Source organism: Arachis hypogaea, chromosome 8 (assembly GCF_003086295.3).
Source record: "Arachis hypogaea cultivar Tifrunner chromosome 8, arahy.Tifrunner.gnm2.J5K5, whole genome shotgun sequence".
In the NCBI taxonomy this organism is placed as follows: Eukaryota; Viridiplantae; Streptophyta; class Magnoliopsida; order Fabales; family Fabaceae; genus Arachis; species Arachis hypogaea.
The window spans coordinates 29,964,960-29,981,855 of NC_092043.1; the positions used below are offsets into that span (position 1 = coordinate 29,964,960).

General features: G+C 35.9%; 2 protein-coding genes and 1 non-coding gene across 4 annotated transcripts; 1 reads left to right on the forward strand and 2 right to left on the reverse strand.

The window, feature by feature from the left end:
- Window positions 1-1,100: 1,100 nt before the first annotated feature.
- Window positions 1,101-1,183, reverse strand: TRNAL-UAA (transfer RNA leucine (anticodon UAA)). The gene has a single exon. It is a non-coding gene; the product is annotated as a tRNA-Leu (tRNA).
- Window positions 1,184-2,644: 1,461 nt separating this feature from the next.
- Window positions 2,645-5,268, reverse strand: LOC112706870 (histone deacetylase HDT1). Of its 2 annotated transcripts, XM_025758391.3 has the most exons (10): window positions 5,009-5,257; window positions 4,682-4,755; window positions 4,377-4,591; window positions 4,175-4,194; window positions 4,038-4,082; window positions 3,788-3,951; window positions 3,488-3,562; window positions 3,309-3,399; window positions 2,976-3,099; window positions 2,645-2,887 (listed from the first exon to the last, which is right to left on the reverse strand). In XM_025758391.3, exons 1-10 carry the CDS (start codon window positions 5,019-5,021, stop codon window positions 2,830-2,832), a joined length of 879 nt encoding a protein of 292 aa, XP_025614176.1. In that variant the 5' UTR covers window positions 5,022-5,257; the 3' UTR covers window positions 2,645-2,829. The 2 variants fall into 2 exon arrangements, with proteins under 2 accessions (XP_025614176.1, XP_072057144.1); XM_072201043.1 differs by lacking the exon at window positions 4,175-4,194 and having other exon boundaries at window positions 4,366-4,591; window positions 5,009-5,268.
- A 4,141-nt stretch (window positions 5,269-9,409) lies between these two features.
- Window positions 9,410-10,722, forward strand: LOC140174698 (uncharacterized). Its single transcript, XM_072200193.1, has 3 exons — window positions 9,410-10,005; window positions 10,123-10,228; window positions 10,372-10,722. The coding sequence occupies exons 1-3, from the start codon at window positions 9,410-9,412 to the stop codon at window positions 10,720-10,722; spliced, it is 1,053 nt and encodes a 350-aa protein (XP_072056294.1).
- Window positions 10,723-16,896: the final 6,174 nt, after the last annotated feature.

Here is a 16,896-nt window from a genome sequence, read left to right on the forward strand (position 1 = left end):
TCTAGACAATAAAAAAGTATGAATACAATCAAAAACAAAGAAAATAAAGATATTTATATGATTTGAAAATATGCACGAAAATAATTACTTCTACCTTGAATGAAATTTTCTTTTAACATTAGAATCAATCCTAATTTGATCCTAATTTAGAATCAATCCTAATTTGATCAAACTAGTCATTTACACATTAATGGTTGTAGCCATTAGCATTGAAGAGGAAATCCTTCCCTCTTTGGTTATATCCGATGTGCAACAACTTTTTCTCTATATATGAACCGATTTTTGCTTATAAATAATCAATCATGAGCTCTTTTGTTTGAATAATAGATTGTTTGATTGTGATCTTTATTTCTCAATCTATTAATACCTACAATGTTTATAAAAAAATAAGTACATTAGGATATTATTAATTATGTTTGTCATTACAAAAAACCAAATCAATTTTTGACTCAACATAAACCATTCTTAAAGCCTAATAATTACATCTTGATAAGTTTAATGGTATATGAAAATGTAATAAAAAGTAAATAAAATGATGTGATTTTGATGAAAGCTTGGCTAAATTTAAGGCTATATATGTAGTTACAACAATCTCATATATCATAGACATTGAAGGCAGAGAAATAGAAGTGGAAACAAATGTATAGTGTGGGATAACAAAATATATTGGACCACATGGGTCCTACTGGCCTCAAAGTATATTTCATTGTGGGACACAAAAAAACATTGTGGCGTGCTTATCATATGAATTGGTTAGAACGAAAGAGAGCGATAGCACATTGCAATTGTGGGTATTGCTATAAACTAATAAACACCCCTTCAATGTCCTACGCACAAAATATAATATTGTTTCATTTTTCAGGTATATATGACTTTAAAGTCTATCTGTTGGACAGATATAATTGCACATGGTAAAAAATTGCACTAATAAGATATGTATTCTTCAAATGAATTTACAAATTCTTTTATATAAGTGAGGCTCCCAAAACATATCAAACATGCATACGGGAAAATAAAAAGAAAATGTAGAGGGAGAGGAAAATGGTTTGATGAGCAGAATTGACAAAGCAAATACACTTAGGCTTTAAAAAACTATAAAGTGCTGGCTGTGGGGTTCGAACCCACGCGCACTTATGTGCAGAAGATCTTAAGTCTTCCCCCTTAACCTCTCGGGCAAACCAGCTTGTTGGTTTATTAATTTCTAATTTATTTTATCAATATAATATTATACCAAAAACCCTTGCTCTAATATAAAATATCTCTCATTCTCTACAGTCTACACACACCACAAGCCACGGTGAAATAAAAAGCCTCAATGTCCGCAATAAACTCGATAGAACATTTCATAGACCGTTAGCCCATTGGTTAGTTAGTTATATCTCATTCATGTGTAGTTTAATTTAATTTGGTTATTTGTTTTAACTCCTGATCGAACGTTTTAATAGCAAGAAACAATGTAATAAATTTGTTCCCTTTTAGTTGGCGGTGGTCTACTTAATTTGATAACGCCCTATTCCATTTGTGTTTAAGCATTGCGCCTTGCTCATTGCTCATTTAAGCTTTTTTTTTGCTGGTTATTTTGCTCATTACTGTTGTAATCCAAATTTACTAGTAAAAAGAGTCAATAGTAGTAGTAGTAGTTGTTATGACCTTTCACAGCCCCAATTATATTTGCAAGATTAAATAAAGTAAAATTGGGTTAAAGTTTCTTTTTAGGCGATCAGTTTGAATTAGAATTAAAATATATAAACAAATTCGAGATTGCATAGGAGTCCATTGTGTTATGCCAGTACCCCGTGGGGAGAAAATATAGTGTTATTTTTCTATTAGTATATTGGGTTTGAAAGCCCTCATTTGTAAACTCAAAGAATATAGGAACGGAACATTTGATACCAAAAAACAAAGAAACGAAACATTAAATTAGTTATATAAATACCCCAAAAAAATCGTTATATAAATTTAATTTATTAGGGTAAACTTCGTACAATGATAAGCAACTCATTATCTAGCAGTTGAAATCGTCGTCTACACATTTCAGCTCTGGCAGATTTACATTACTCATTATTTGGTACTGAGCAATTACATATCTAATTACAGAAGCTGAATCGTACGTTGGGTTCAGATTAAATTGAACAGAAAGGAAAAACGCGTGTGGATTATATCAGCTTAGTTCATTTTAAGGTCTTACTAATATGGATCCAAAGATCAAATTTTAATATATATATATATATAGATATATATATATATGACTAAAGCTCTGACTATAAATATGATGCACACTGGTTAAAAAATAGTGAAAAAATAAAGATTCTCTCGTAGATAATTAAATAACTAAGTACCTGTCATTCAATTTTTATTAGTTTCAGATAAATTATAAACTCTTCATTCTCCACACAAAAACTTCAACATAAAGTTATCCAACAAGTATATATACACATTTAAAACGTATTGAATACATTGAAAATTTAAAATGTTTTTCATTATTATACATTATATTGTTAGCATATTTTAGTTAAATCCTTCAATAAATTATGAAATCAAGAAATATTATAAGATAATTTTTTCCCATCAACGATAATGTGCCTACGTTAAGCAAGACTGTTTAATCATATTGGCATAAAATATAGAAAAAGAAATCAAAATATGAAGCAGAAAACCATCTAAAGAAATTAATTGTGACGCCCAGCAATGTCAAAACAAAACTTTCAAACATGCGAACCCCATAATAACTTACTAGGTCAAAATGTGACCAACGATACCTAAAGTTCTTACATTACGAAACTAATATATCCGGCAAAAATACCAAATGAATCAGCTTAAGATCCAATATCACTGACCATGCTTAGCCTTGCTATGTTGTTGGAGACCAGTTTCAGAATTGAAATTCCTGGATAAAACAATGAAAACCAATTAACAATTTACTCCTTTAAACAAAACTACAATTTCAAATTATTGCAAGGGTTAAGAGAACATACTTGTTGCAACTTTTGCAGAGGAATTGTCCACCAGACTTGGGAGTGTCCTTGCCATCACTGTTTGGAGTCTTTCCACCCTTCTTTGCTGGGTGAGGAGTTGCTGTATGGCCACCTTTCTTAGCATCTACATCAAAATTTAACGAACACTTTTTGTTTTATCAGAAATCCAGAATATGGAAAATGTACGACTAAAGAACAAACTATAATCCTAAGCAAATTTCAATTGGGCAACTCAAAACACCAAACTATGCATTGCAAACACACTAGGAAACATTTTATAAATAAACCAATTATCCAACAAATATCAATCAATATTATATATACAAGTCTCACCGGTCTTTTCAGGGGTAGCATTTTTTGCTTTCTTGTTAGAAATAGGAGTTTTTGTCGCGGATTCATTTTGCCTCTTCTTTCCTTGGTCCACCTTCAAATTAAAAAAAAAAATATATCATTTCGTGAACGAATTATTACAAGGATGCAAATTATACAAAGAATACAGAATATATGATTACCTTCTTGGGTGGGGTATCTTCCTCATCATCATCTTCATCACTTTCACCCTCCTCATCACTCTCGCCATCCTCCATCTAGAACAACCAATGGCATAATTGTTGCAATGACAATATTGAAACCAAGGAAATAAAAAAAAGGACCATCTATTCATTCAAGGTGAATAATAATGTTTTACCTATATGTAAAAATACTCTCAAAAGGAGAACAAAACTAACATGATAGTGATTAATAGCAGTTCACGAAAAAATTACGGATTACAGAATGTGCATCTTATGATTATTTTAAACAATCCTAAATACCTCTTCATCTGAACTGTCAATTTCATCATCCTCATCAGATTCATCGTCTGAATCCTCTGTTTTCTTTGGTTCAACTACCTTTACTTGTTTTGATGCACCAGCCTGAGCATCAGGTTTTTTAGATTGAGAAACCTTTACTTCCTCAACTTTTACTTCAGTTTTTCCTAGAACAAGTATTATAAATTAATTAATTATCCATGTAACATTAATAAACAGAAAAATATTTGGCAGATTGAGAGGAAGAATATACCATTTTGTGCAACTGGCAATGGATGATCCTCATCACTACTATCGTCTGCACAAGTCAGACAAAATACAACAAATTTCAGCAGACACTCCAATTCAAATGTTACATGCGATAAGTTTAAGTGACAGTTTGAACCTAACCTGAAAAATCATCCTCCTCAGTGATAGAAGGAAACAAATCATAAGTTAAGGAAAAATAAAAGATTGAGCAAAAATATACGGAAACTAAGGTTGCATGTTTAGATTCTATTAAATAGATACACGCATTCAAAGTTGTGTAAAACATTATGGGTAAAAAAGACCAGCAATTTCAAATATAATAATTTAGGAGCATAAAGGATATTCATCAGCGACAGGTGTCTTGTATCCACAAAAGTGGACACTGGCGTTCTTGGAAGTGTGGGAAAGCTCAAACTCCTTCTCAACAACCAAATCAAGAGCAATTTGAGGAAACTTCTCCTTGTTAAGGGTTCCCACAACAAATTTCTGTTCTCCAACTTTCAAATAAACAACCACAGGCTCACTGGATTTGTCCTTCTTGGACTCACCAAGAGCAACCTATAGAGAAAACCACAATAAACCGATCATAAGCCTTTTCAAACACATAACAAACGTAGAAAAACCGAACCAAGCAATCAGAACCCTAACCTGAGAAAGGTGTATGCAGACATCAGATTCCTTGTTGTCTACTTTAACAATCTCACCAACCTTAACCTCAGCACCTGAATTAAAAAAAAAGCTAACAAATAATCATACCACGGTCCAATCAAGAAACCCTAACACAAGCATTCTCACAAATTGCATAAAGTTCAACACAATAAAAGCTATAGAAACTGAAATATATGTACGGCATATAAAGGGAAAAGCAACACTTAAAATCAGATTATTTTCAGCTAAAAATAACGAATGATAACTAGCATTCAGAAATCATTTCTAGTGAGGGAAATTATATGTGTGAAGAACAGAGCATGTTACCCCAAAACTCCATTGAATGAAGAGAGAGGAAGAATCGCAATAGGGTTTTAGGAGCAAAAGTGAGAGAGAAAGAGACGGAGCTGGGAGAGAATGACTACTTCTACTACCGAAAGAGAAAGAAGGTTCGAAGGGTTTTGTGACTATATATATAGCAAGGTTTTGAGTATACTAGGGTTTTTCTGATTTCTGATCGAATTTCAATCTTCTCTGGTTCTCCCCTCTCAATTCGTTTTTCTTGTTTCTTGTTTCTTTTTTGGTGCAGTTTTATTGGGCCTATTCTACGTTTGCGATAGTTTACAAATATGGCCATTTTGGGCCTACTATGTTATCTTAAAATGACCATCGGAGGCTTTAAGGTTCTGCCTGCTTTACGGTCCAGACCCAAGAAAAAAAACCACTTGATCAACAGAGAGTATAAATAAAAAGATTGTCAATTACCTAAATTCTAAATTGCTATGTGACTGGACAAGAGCAACATGATTCGGGGCGAAATGCCAATAAATCCCAACAGTTGAGACAATTAATTCAATTGGAAGTTGAATGCTGGAATGTATAAGGAAGATCAGAGTAGGAGGTGGAGAGGATCAGAAAAAGAGGATTAGTAAGCTAGAATTTTTCATATGAGAAGATATGAAAAATTAAAAACAACAAATTTTTTCAATAACAGAAAGTGAATCCTAGTTGGATAATCAACAGGACAAGAGCACTAGAGATAATTTATTACAGAAAATAGAAGTCAATAGAAAAGTGAATGTTGATGCTGCCTTTAGAAAGGTCAATGGAACATGTGCAAAAGTTGAGGTGATTAGAGATAGTAAAAGAAGGATTGTATTAGGATTCTCAAAAAAAATTCAAGTCAACTCAAGTACTGTGGCAGAAGCCCAAGCAATAAGGCAAGCACTAATTATAGTCAACAATCTACAAATAAAAAAATTCTAATAGAATCAAACAACTTAAAGCTCATTCAAACAATTAAATCCAAGACAACCATAGGAGAAGCATTGGCTATCATCCAAGATATTCAAATTCTAATGGAGAATTTACCTGAAAAAGAAATGACTTGGACTCCCAGAAAAGGAAATCGTCTAGCTCATGCAGTGGCAAAAGTAGCAGAATAAAATTCGAGCCGGAGTACTCAACCACCTGCAGACATACAAAGTATCATTAGAAGTGAGGTTCAAATATGAAGTAAGAATTCGAAAGACCAATAGAAAAAATCAAAATAGGTAAAATGAAGAGGTTTGAACCAGGGTCTGCATGCAACCCAAGGCGATGCAGTTACACGGGTAGATGTTCCAGGTTTTAGTGTCAACCGGATCTTTACGGTGGGGTTGAAATTGAAACCAGGGATATGAAATGAGATGGTGTTGCGGTAAGACGAGACAGATGAGGTATCAGCTGCAGTCAAAGCGATAGCGACCTAAGGAAGTCGTGAATTGGAGCTACTGGGCGATGGACGACATCGACAACGAGGTCCCGGCTGGTGCTAAGGAGGCAAGACGGTTTGGATGGCGGCCCAGAGACAAATAGTCTTCAGTGGCGTCATTAGCGCTCAGGGTTCAGATCACCGCACCGAGTTGCTGAGGAGAGGAAGCTGCAACATAGCCTGGAATGCAACCTCTCTCTCACACACACACAAAGGGTGGGGAGCATGGATTGGTTCCGGGTCGGTTAGGGGCATGGGTCCTTTGTTCTGGACATGGGCTGAACTGTTGGTCCAGGTCTTTGTCTCACTTAAAGATCTCGGGTTTAAGTCTTACTAGTTGTAATCGATTGAGAAAATTTGCTAACTGTCGCTGCAACTTCTGGTAAGATAACATAGTGTTTTTGTTCTTTATAATGTTAACAATTAATTTATTTTCACCTCAAGGTTAAGCGTACAAGAGTAAAGGTAAAATGTTATCAAAATATTATAATATTTGGATCGCTTAAACTTCTTCTTTTGGTACCAGATCACTTGACAAGCAGACAAATGTAGAGGTTGTGAGGGTGAAATATTGAATTAGTTTAATTTTTTTTGGGTCAAATTAGTTTAATGTTATTATGGGCAGTTCCTATAAATTACAAAGGATTGGACTAATGATATAGATACATTCATAGAATACTTAAATTATTGATATAAGTGCTTTTGAAGTTTCGGTTGAATGAACTTTAAAGGTGTGTTTGGATAGTATATGATTGACACTGGAGTTAAGTCTCAATGTAGTCTCTGAAGTTACACTCGAGCCTCATAATAGTCCCTGGACTTAAAAGTTCCCCAAATTCATCCCTGAACTTGCACTTCGGAACTCAAATTTGTCCTTCCGGCAATTTATGGCCACCTGGCGCAATCGAAAAGCAGAGCTGGCAGCGTTCGGGACACGTGGGCGTTATAGAAACGACGCCGTTTTGGCTGTGGCACCAAAATGATATGAAACGACGTGGTTTCATGCTGAAAGCCTCTCTCCCTCAACGTTACACTAACGTATTGTCTCCCTCCTCTCAAAACATAAAACAAACACAACACAAAGTGAGGTTTCTTCTTCTCCGATACGGTCACCAATGGCGCATGTGCGATTGCATTAGCCGCACCGATTTCAGTCGAAAACTCAGGCTCTGGAGCATCGCTATTGTCATCTCCTTCATACACAGAGTTGGGAAGGCTGGTTTCTCTGACACAAGTAAGCCAAAAATGAAAAAATATGTGGTTTCTCTGTTTTTTATATTGTTGTTAATTTAACATTCACCAAAGTTCAGGCCTTTTTTTTCGATTGTAATCTATGGGTATGAACGCCTCTGTTTTGTGCTCTGTACTAGGGTTTGATCAGAACTAGGTTTGTTAGTGGTTTGGCCAACAAAATTATAGACTGAGAGTGTTTATTGTGTTTTGATGATATAGAAACTTGTTTTTTATGTGTTAGGGTTTACTGCAGTTAGTTGTGGAGTTTTCAAATTGATAATGTGTTTCAGGACAATGACTCTGATCAATGAACCTTTTTTTTAAATTGCAGATGGGTGATCCGTTGATTACCATCATATTTCACCATGGAGGGCCGTTTATCATAGAGGCTGATGGAAGTATGTCTTACAACGGTGAAGAGATTTGTGAGTTGCCGGACATTGATACAGACACACTAGATGTATTTTTGCAAGGTTAGCCAAACTTGGTGGCTGGTTCCTAATAGGCCTTTGCAAACTAGTTTAAGAGCAATAATAGATGATAAGGAGCTCATGGAGATGTGTTACCTGGCTTAGCAGAACAAGGGGGTTATTCATGTGTGCTACGAATATGGGGTATCTAAACCTGTGTATATTGAGGAAGCAGAACCAGTGGGCATCTAAAAGCAAGGAGTTAATGCTGATACTAACCATTTTTTCCACCCCAAAACACACCACTAATGCCACAACTAAACCAGTTCCCACCACAACACCATGCACTCCAACTTCTGAACCAAAAAATGCTACTGATACAACAAAACCAAAGGAGCCACCTTTTTCAATTTCTGCTGGTAACCGAAACATACCAAAAAAAATTTCCCCCCAACCCACTGCAAGTCTTGGACCTAAGCCCAACCCACCACAAAAAACAATGGCCCAACCCAGTAAAACCAAGCCCAAAATCCCACAAAAAATGGCCCAACCCACTGCAATTCCGAAACCTTGGTCCAAAAGGAAAGAAACCAAGAAGGCTAAATCAAAGAGAGGCTATAAGAATGTAAAAATAGCAGCAGCATGTGGAAAGAGGCCATTGACAAGAGCTGCTGTTACTGGAAATATTGCAAGAAAAATTCGTAAGGGAAAATAGCCCAAAACAGCCTTTGTTGCTTTGTCTAGTTCAGAGGAATCCTCAGACAGCCATGACAGTGATGATAGTGCAGAGGATGAACCATATAGGCTTGGTGGTGATGAGGTGTCCAATGAAGAATACTTGCCTTTGGATAAATCAGTAGCAAAGACTAATGTAAAACTGAGAAGTAGGACATACAAGAAACTTACAAAAGTAAAGAAGGCTGTTATGGTTGAAGATGATGGTCCTGTTTGTGCAGACTTAGATTCTGAGGATGATGAAATCATTTCTAGACCAATTCCATAGTTTGGATCATCAGTTGCTCCTTATCATGATGTGCAGGATGATGCTTATAATGATTCTGATGATGGAGACTCATGGCACTCGGAAGAAATGAAGACTCCTCCGAAGTCTGAGGATGAGTTAGAGGAAGTTGATTCAAATGCGTCTTCCCTGCGTTTAGAGCAGGGGGAGGTTTGGAGATCTTAGGCTTGAGGTTGGAATGACATTCACTACAAAAATGGAGTTCAAAGAGATGGAGTTCAAAGAGGCTTTGCGTGAATATTGTATACAAGAGGGTAGAAGGATTTGGTTTAAGAAGAACGATAACGTAAGGATGAGAGCTATGTGTAAGGATGAGAGTTGTGGCTGGCTTGTGTATGCTTCTAATAATACTGAGAACAATTGCTGGCAAGACGTTCATGGATGACCACACCTGTGCAAGAGAGACCAAAAATAGACTAGCTAATAGGAAGTGGCTAGCCTGTAAATTAGTGAAGAAGCTAAGAAAATATCTGAATCTGAGACACTCCGAGGCTACACAATATTTTAAGACTAAATGTGATTTGGATCTAAACAAGTCTTCACTGACCAGGGCCTTAGGAGATGCTAGATCTGTTGTGTACGGTGATGCAGCTGCCCAATATGGCATGGTGAGGGATTATGTGCTGACACTGCTGAAGAGCAATCCAGGCTCCACTGTCACAGTTGGTGTTATACCTCAGCCCAACCATGATGATGATCCAATATTTGAGAAGATGTATGTTTGTTTGGAGGGATGTAAAAAAGGATTTCTGGCTGGTTGCAGATCCCTCATAGGCTTGGATGGAGCTTTTCTGAAGACCCGGCATGGTGGTCAGATCCTGTTTGCTATTGACCAAGATGCAAACAACCATATATATGTGATTGCCTATGCAATTGTCCCTGTTGAGAACACTGAGACCTGGAGATGGTTCTTAGAATTACTTCATCAAGACTTGGGGGATTATAAGAAGAACAAGCTGTGTTTTATCTCAGATATGCAGAAGGTATGGAATATTTGTTGTCTTTATTGGTTGTTACTTATTAGTTATTACCTATTGGGTGTGCTTCAACATGTTGTTTATAAACTTGGCTGCTGTCTATACATGCTGAATTATTTCTGGGTTGATAATATGCTGCATAATGTTCTGTTTGTATGTAACAGTGCTGTTTAGAGACTAGTCTGATATCTCTTACATAAATCTAGGGACTAGTTTGATGTCACTTTTACAAGTGTAGGGACTATTTTGGTGCCCGAAAGCAAGTATCTGACCCCCTTTTTTGGCATCTGAAACAGGGCCTTATAAATGCAGTTAAGGAGGTTTTTCCAGATGTCCATCACAGATTCTGTGTTTGGCATTTGTGGAAGAACTTCAATAAGCAATGGAAGGATCTCCATCTTGGAGGGCTACTATGGGATTGTGCAAGGTGTACTAGCCAAGATGGATTTCTTGAAATCATCAAAAAGATTGAAAGGGTTAATAAGGAAGCCTGGGAGTATTTGAACATGTGGCCTAGAGACTCTTGGAGATGGGCATTCTTCAGTAATGCACCTAAAATAGACAACATCTGCAACAATGCCTGTGAAGTCTTCAACTCTAGGATCAAAGATGCTAGAACTAAGCCTGTTATCACACTCTTGGAATAAGTCAGAATGTATGCAATGAGGTCGATAGCTAGGAACAAGGTGAAGCTAAATTTGAACACTGGAGTTCTACCTCCTATACAAGAATACAGCACAGCAGGTTAGAAAAGATACGGAAGGAATAAAAAATTTGGGTCCCGATGTGGTCTAGTGACGCAGACTATGAGAAGTTCGAAGTTCATGGCTGGCCGACCAACATGGTTGTGGACTTGGAGAAGAGGCTCTGCACATGTGGTTTTTGGCAATTGAGTGGTAATATTTTTTAAATTCATTGTTTTAGTCTTATTATCATTATCAGCCTTTGTTGTGGGATTGCTGTTGTTGTCTTTGTTGTTGTGTGAATGCTGTTTAGGGATGCCATGTGTGCATGCGTGTGCTGCACTAGCAAGGGTTGGTAAGAGACCGGAGGAGTTTTGTCATCAGTGGTTGACCATGGAAGCATATAATAACACATATGCCTTCCATATCAATTCAATTCCAGGTCAAGCACAATGGAAAAGTCACCATATAACAGACCACAAGCACCAAAATTTAGAAACAAGCCAGGACCACTTAAGAAAAAAAGAAGAAAATATGCAGATGAGGATCCAAGTGGGAGTAAGAAGTTGAAGACCAAGATGAAAAGAATTTATAAAAAAGGTCGATGTCGTTGTTGTGGCGAAGCAGGACACACCAAAAAGAACTGTCCAAAGAAAGCTGCTGCTGAATAGGCTGTTGCACCTACAGAGGCTGCCGCTGCACAACTCACTGCTGCTAATGGTGGTGAAGGTCATGCCAACTCTGCTGCCCCTGTCCCACAAGCCCCAGCTGAAATCAATGTTGACCAAAGTGAACCACCCTTGGAAGCAACTGATGACTCTCAACAGGTTCGCAAACTTAGATGACTTTTAATTTATTATACTCACATCCTTACCTAGTTTACTAACTATCTTACATGTTTTCGTTGATAGGTTTTACCCTCACCGGATAGGCCGCCAAAGCTCCTTCTAAAAAGAAAGTTCGCCAAGCATCATGAAAAAATAGCTTCAGGGAGTAGCAATCTACCAGCAACCACCCCACCTGCTGCTACCCCACCAAGAAGCAGTCATACAGCAAGGAATCCCCCACCTAACCCTATGCAAGGTGCAACACAGGGGACTGCTACAAGGTTTGCAAACTTAATGAAGTTTGTGCCCAACCCTGGATTCAAGGCACACAGACACAAAAAATGAAAATTAGGATGATTATGTTTAGGGACACATGCTGTTTTTGTGTATCTATTTTGCTGAAGTTGTTTACCATGTATGCTTTCTTAAACGTTATCCTAGTATTGAGGATTTTAGTATTTGAATTTTATCAGGTCAATATGTTAACAATTTTGATATACTTGGTGTTTTAGCTCTATAATTCCTTTTTTGAATGAAACATTACCAATATGAATTATGACTTTATTGAATTGAGTTTTGTCAGCCTTTTGGTTATATTTTATCATCTGTTACAGACTTAAGAGTAATTCAAATCCTGTCCATTTCCATTTCATTGAACAGAAGTGCAGGAACAAAAGTATGCATATAATCAAACACTTTAATTTGCATTTCTTTCAAACAAAACGACAGGAACAAGTACATGAACAACATATGCATATAACATGCATGTCATTTGTTTTTTGCTAGATACACTTGATCCTGTTGTCTATCCAACTTCAATACAAAAACACCAACTACAATTAGCAGCATGAACACAAAAATCAAAATCCCTCCCATTTTTAGAACCCTAATTTCAGCCTCTAATTTACCAAATTTCCAAGCAATCTTCATCTTCTATTGTTCATCATTAACTGAATGTCTTGTTCTATTATCACATGCTATGACATCTTCTTCCAAAACTTTATCAACCCACAAAAATAATTCACACCATTTTTTACCCACAATCTGCACAGCCAAGAAAACTGAATCAGCAAAATTTATATCCATAAATACAACAATCAACAACAACAATACTTACATTATAGTTTGGGCAACCCAGGAATGATCTCCCTGGATTAGAATCCGTTCCTGACCACCGCAGCACTGGTCTCGACCCGCAGGCACACCATTCTGGCAAACGAGCTTCTCTGTTTCTGTTCATTCTCCTCATGATGCTTCCAAATGATCGTGGGTTGTTCGAGCTCCCAGCTGCATTGGTCGCGCTTGCCATAACTATCGGGCTTCAAAGATGGAGAAAACAAGAACACAGAACCGAAGAGAAGAGAACATAGTGAGCACTGTGGGCTTCAAATTTGGGGATTAGGGTCTTAACTTGAATTGAGGGACCAAATTGATTCGGGAGAGTTTACTCTGCCACATCAGCTAGCCGTTGTAACGCCCACGTGTCACGAACGCAGCCAGCTCTGCTTTCCAGTTGTGCCAGGTGGCCATAAATTGCCGGAATGACAAGTTTGAGTCCCAGAGTGCAAATTCAGGGATAAATTTGGGGAACTTTTAAGTTCAGGGACAACTATGAGACTCGAGTGCAACTTCAGGGACTACATTGAGGCTTAACTCATTGACACTGGTATGTGGACAAAGAGATACATGTTCAATGTTTGGTTTGTGCCTAATTTCAATATTTGTATACACAAATAATAAAATGTTAGACATCGTGTCCTAACATAATTAAGGACATTGTGTCCTTTCTTGAAGATGGTACACAGAAAGGTTAAACACGGTGTCAACGTAGACACTATTTATTTTTCTAAAAAATATCCCTATTTTTTCATCCAAAATCACACAATTGCCACTGGTTAACCCTAAACATATTTATTTCGTTTATACAGCAGCTGCGTGTGTAGATTTGCACTACTCCTAGACTGCATTAGAGAGAGACGACGAGATGGCCTTCCTTCTTCCTCCATCGCACCGATGAGGTTAGTCCGAGACTTGCAAGAACGAGCTTAATCCTCCATTCCTTTTCTTCCTCATTATTCTGAATCTCTTTGATAAAGGTTTGTCCCTGTAACAACCCGAGTTTTTTTGAAAATTAATATTAAATTATTTATGATTTATTAAATTTTTTAATTTTATTTAAAAAAATTATTTTTTTAAAAGTAATTAAATTAAATTTTATGATATTTTGAGTTCAAAATCCATTAAGATTTTTAAATTATTTTTATTATAATAAAATATCTCAAAAAAGATTAAAAAATTATTATTATTATTATTATTGTCGTCGTCGAAGCCTCTAAGAAACAAAAGAAAAGAAAATGTACTTATGCATGTATATACATATATTTAAAACATGTCACGTTTCTTTTATATATATACACACCTAATCATGATTATCACAAAACACATTCTCTCTTTCTCTTGACCGAATCACTCTTGGATAGAAAAAAAAGAAAGAGAAGAACTGAGAGAGAAAGGAAACATGAGCAACTATGGAACTTCCGAACTTTCGGCTTCGATTTCTTAAGATCCGTAACTCCAATAAAAAAATTTAATCCGATAAAAGTGTTTGTATCCTCTTTTTCTACGCGTTGGCGTTACTTTTGTCCGATAGAAATTGACGGTGACATAGCTCTTTCTCGCTTTGAGTTCGGCCAATTAGAGTTTTAGGAGGTACAGGTGATTATTGACGTTTTCTTCCTCAGTTACTTGGTCAGAAAGCTTCTCCAAAATTTTTGTTGATTTTGATTTCGTACGGAGATGGGGGTTTCATTTTAAAATTAACAGTTTTTAATTTAAAAATGTCTAAAAACTTATTGAGTAATTACAAATAATTTATAGTGTTTTGTATGTCTAATTGATGATAATTGGTTGTGTTGTGATTGTGAATGTTGATAAATTTGGTGTTGCTTGTTAAATTGAATTATAAATAGAGTTTGAATTGAGATTGTGATTGATATTCAAATTTATGATTGTGGAAGTGAAAGATAATTGATTCTGGTGTTGGTATGATGGTGATTAAGTGTGATGAAAGGTTGGTAAACTGTCGAGAAATTATAAAAGTGAGGGAGCTCGTAAGGATGATGAAGTCAAATTTTAAGGGGTGGTTCTGTCCGTTATAAATTTATATTAAGAAGTGACTTGAGTTTTGAAACCGTTAGAAAGAGTTTGAGAAAATATCAGTTTGATGTATTAGTAATTATCGGTTTGATTCAATAGCAAAAGAATTGAAAGGCTGAATTTTATTAAAATAGAAAGTGGCTTAACTTCAAAAAAAGCGTTTTAATTACTAAAAATTATTTGCTATCTGAAAAGATTGAGAAATGGTTTGGTTGGAACTCTTGAAAGGTGGCAAAGCCCAAATTTTAGAGGAAATGCTGCAAAAAATTTTATAAAACTCTGAGGCTTTGTTTAAATCATTATTCAAAAGAAAATTTGATTTAAGACTCATACTACTTTGTTTTCAATTTATCCAGTAAAGCACTATATTTTAAGTTTAATCCATTAATAAGGAATTCTTGTTTTAAGTTATAATTTGAGTTCGGTTTATTACCAAAAAGAGTTTTTATTAAATGTTAAGAATTTTGACTACTTAAAAACTAATCGATTTAAGGTTATGATAGATGAATGAATATGTGGTTTTGGTGATGCGGAGGCATGTGTAATTAAGCGGTGATGCGGAGGTACGTTTAATAATGTAGGTGATGTGGAGGTATGTGTATGTAATTGGTGATGTGGAGCCATAATAAAGAAAAAGAGAATGGGCTTTGTGCTAAAGTGCTAATGCGAAAGTGCCCGCCTGGTTGATAGCCTAAGATTGCTAATGCAGGAATGTCTGCCTAACTTATAGCATATTGTATGTTGAATGGGCCTTGTGCCAAATTGCTAATGCGAAAGTGTCCGTCTAACTGATAGCCTAAGATTGCTAATGCGGGAATGTTCGCTTAATTGATAACCTGTCTCTTACTGTGATGCCAAGATATCCTAATTGACATGGGTTCGCCCATGATAATAATTGTGCCTAATTGACATGGTAAAGAGACCATATTTGGGATTCGCCCCGAGTAATAAATGTCGGGTTGCGGGTAGACAACCGACGCATGAGTTCATGACCTGCTTAGGACAGACATGCATCATATTATTTGCGCATTTGCTTTTGGTTGTGTTTTGCTTGTTGTATTTTCTCTGTGATTGTTGGTTGTCTTATTCTGTCTTGCTTGTGTATTCAATTGGGTCTCTGGTGCTACTAATTTATGTATTAAAGTGATTAAGAATCAATGTTGTAAATGAGATTTGTTTTAAGTTCAGAAATTTTAAAGAAAGCAACGAATTGTCTAAAGTAAAATTAAAAAGTATTTTCAAAGGCTTGATACAAGAATAGTTTTACTGAGTAAAGTCAATTATTCACATTTTGTTCATTACTTTTATGGCAGTTACTTTCTATACTGAGAACATGTGAGGACGATGTTCTCACCCCCTACAGATTTTCCTTCCAGCAACAAGTTCAGGAATCCTTGGCGCGGAGTCGCGACTGAACATCAGAGTTTTATGTAAATATGTATCCGTATTTTCTGTAGTTGGTTTAGTCTTAGACTTTCCCTTCGCCATTGATTGTCTTTGATTTTTAGAGGGCAAGACTTGTATTTGAGAGTCATGGAATAAGTTTATATATATATTGCTATATGAGCAAATTTATTTTTGTGATTAAGAGATTTAAAGTAAAGACCTTTCATTTTCTTGATTAAAAATTCTGATTCATATTCTCAAAGGCTCAATATTAAATAAAGATAGTATAAAATAAAAAGATTTAGAGGTAAGTAGCGCTTGAACTTTTAGTACGATCATGAGGTACTAAAAATTAGAGTGTTACAGTCCCCTTTTTCTGCTTCTCCTTAGATGCGATTTCGTAGCTATGTTAATCTTGTGCTAAGATGAAATGCATCATTTTTTCTGCTTCACCCTATGTTGAAAATCTATGTTCGATCTTTCTATAGTTAAAGCAATTGGTGTATTCCTTTCAATAAGATGAAATGCATCATTTATGTATACCTTGTTTAAATGCTACTGTGTTGAGATGCTACTATTCTGTCCTCTTTATTAACAATGAAGAGATACATGTGCACATAGATAATTAAAGTCATATATACAGAAAATAATAAAAAGATTTTCTGATTCTGAATATAGTCTCTACCAATAAATATATATGGTTTAATTTTTCAACCATAAACTTGTGAGTACACTGGAACAAGTCTTCAAGTGCTATAAAATTTATTAC

Coding starts and splice junctions, on each gene's coding strand:
- LOC112706870 (XM_025758391.3), bottom strand. Junction 4,592..4,681: donor TCTGCATACACCTTTCTCAG/GTTAGGGTTCTG, acceptor TTTTCTCTATAG/GTTGCTCTTGGTGAGTCCAA. Junction 4,083..4,174: donor TGAGGAGGATGATTTTTCAG/GTTAGGTTCAAA, acceptor TGACTTGTGCAG/ACGATAGTAGTGATGAGGAT.
- LOC140174698 (XM_072200193.1), top strand. CDS start 9,410: ATGAGAGTTGTGGCTGGCTTGTGTATGCTTCTAATAATACTGAGAACA. Junction 10,006..10,122: donor AACACTGAGACCTGGAGATG/GTTCTTAGAATT, acceptor GTTACTTATTAG/TTATTACCTATTGGGTGTGC. Junction 10,229..10,371: donor TGCTGCATAATGTTCTGTTT/GTATGTAACAGT, acceptor CATCTGAAACAG/GGCCTTATAAATGCAGTTAA.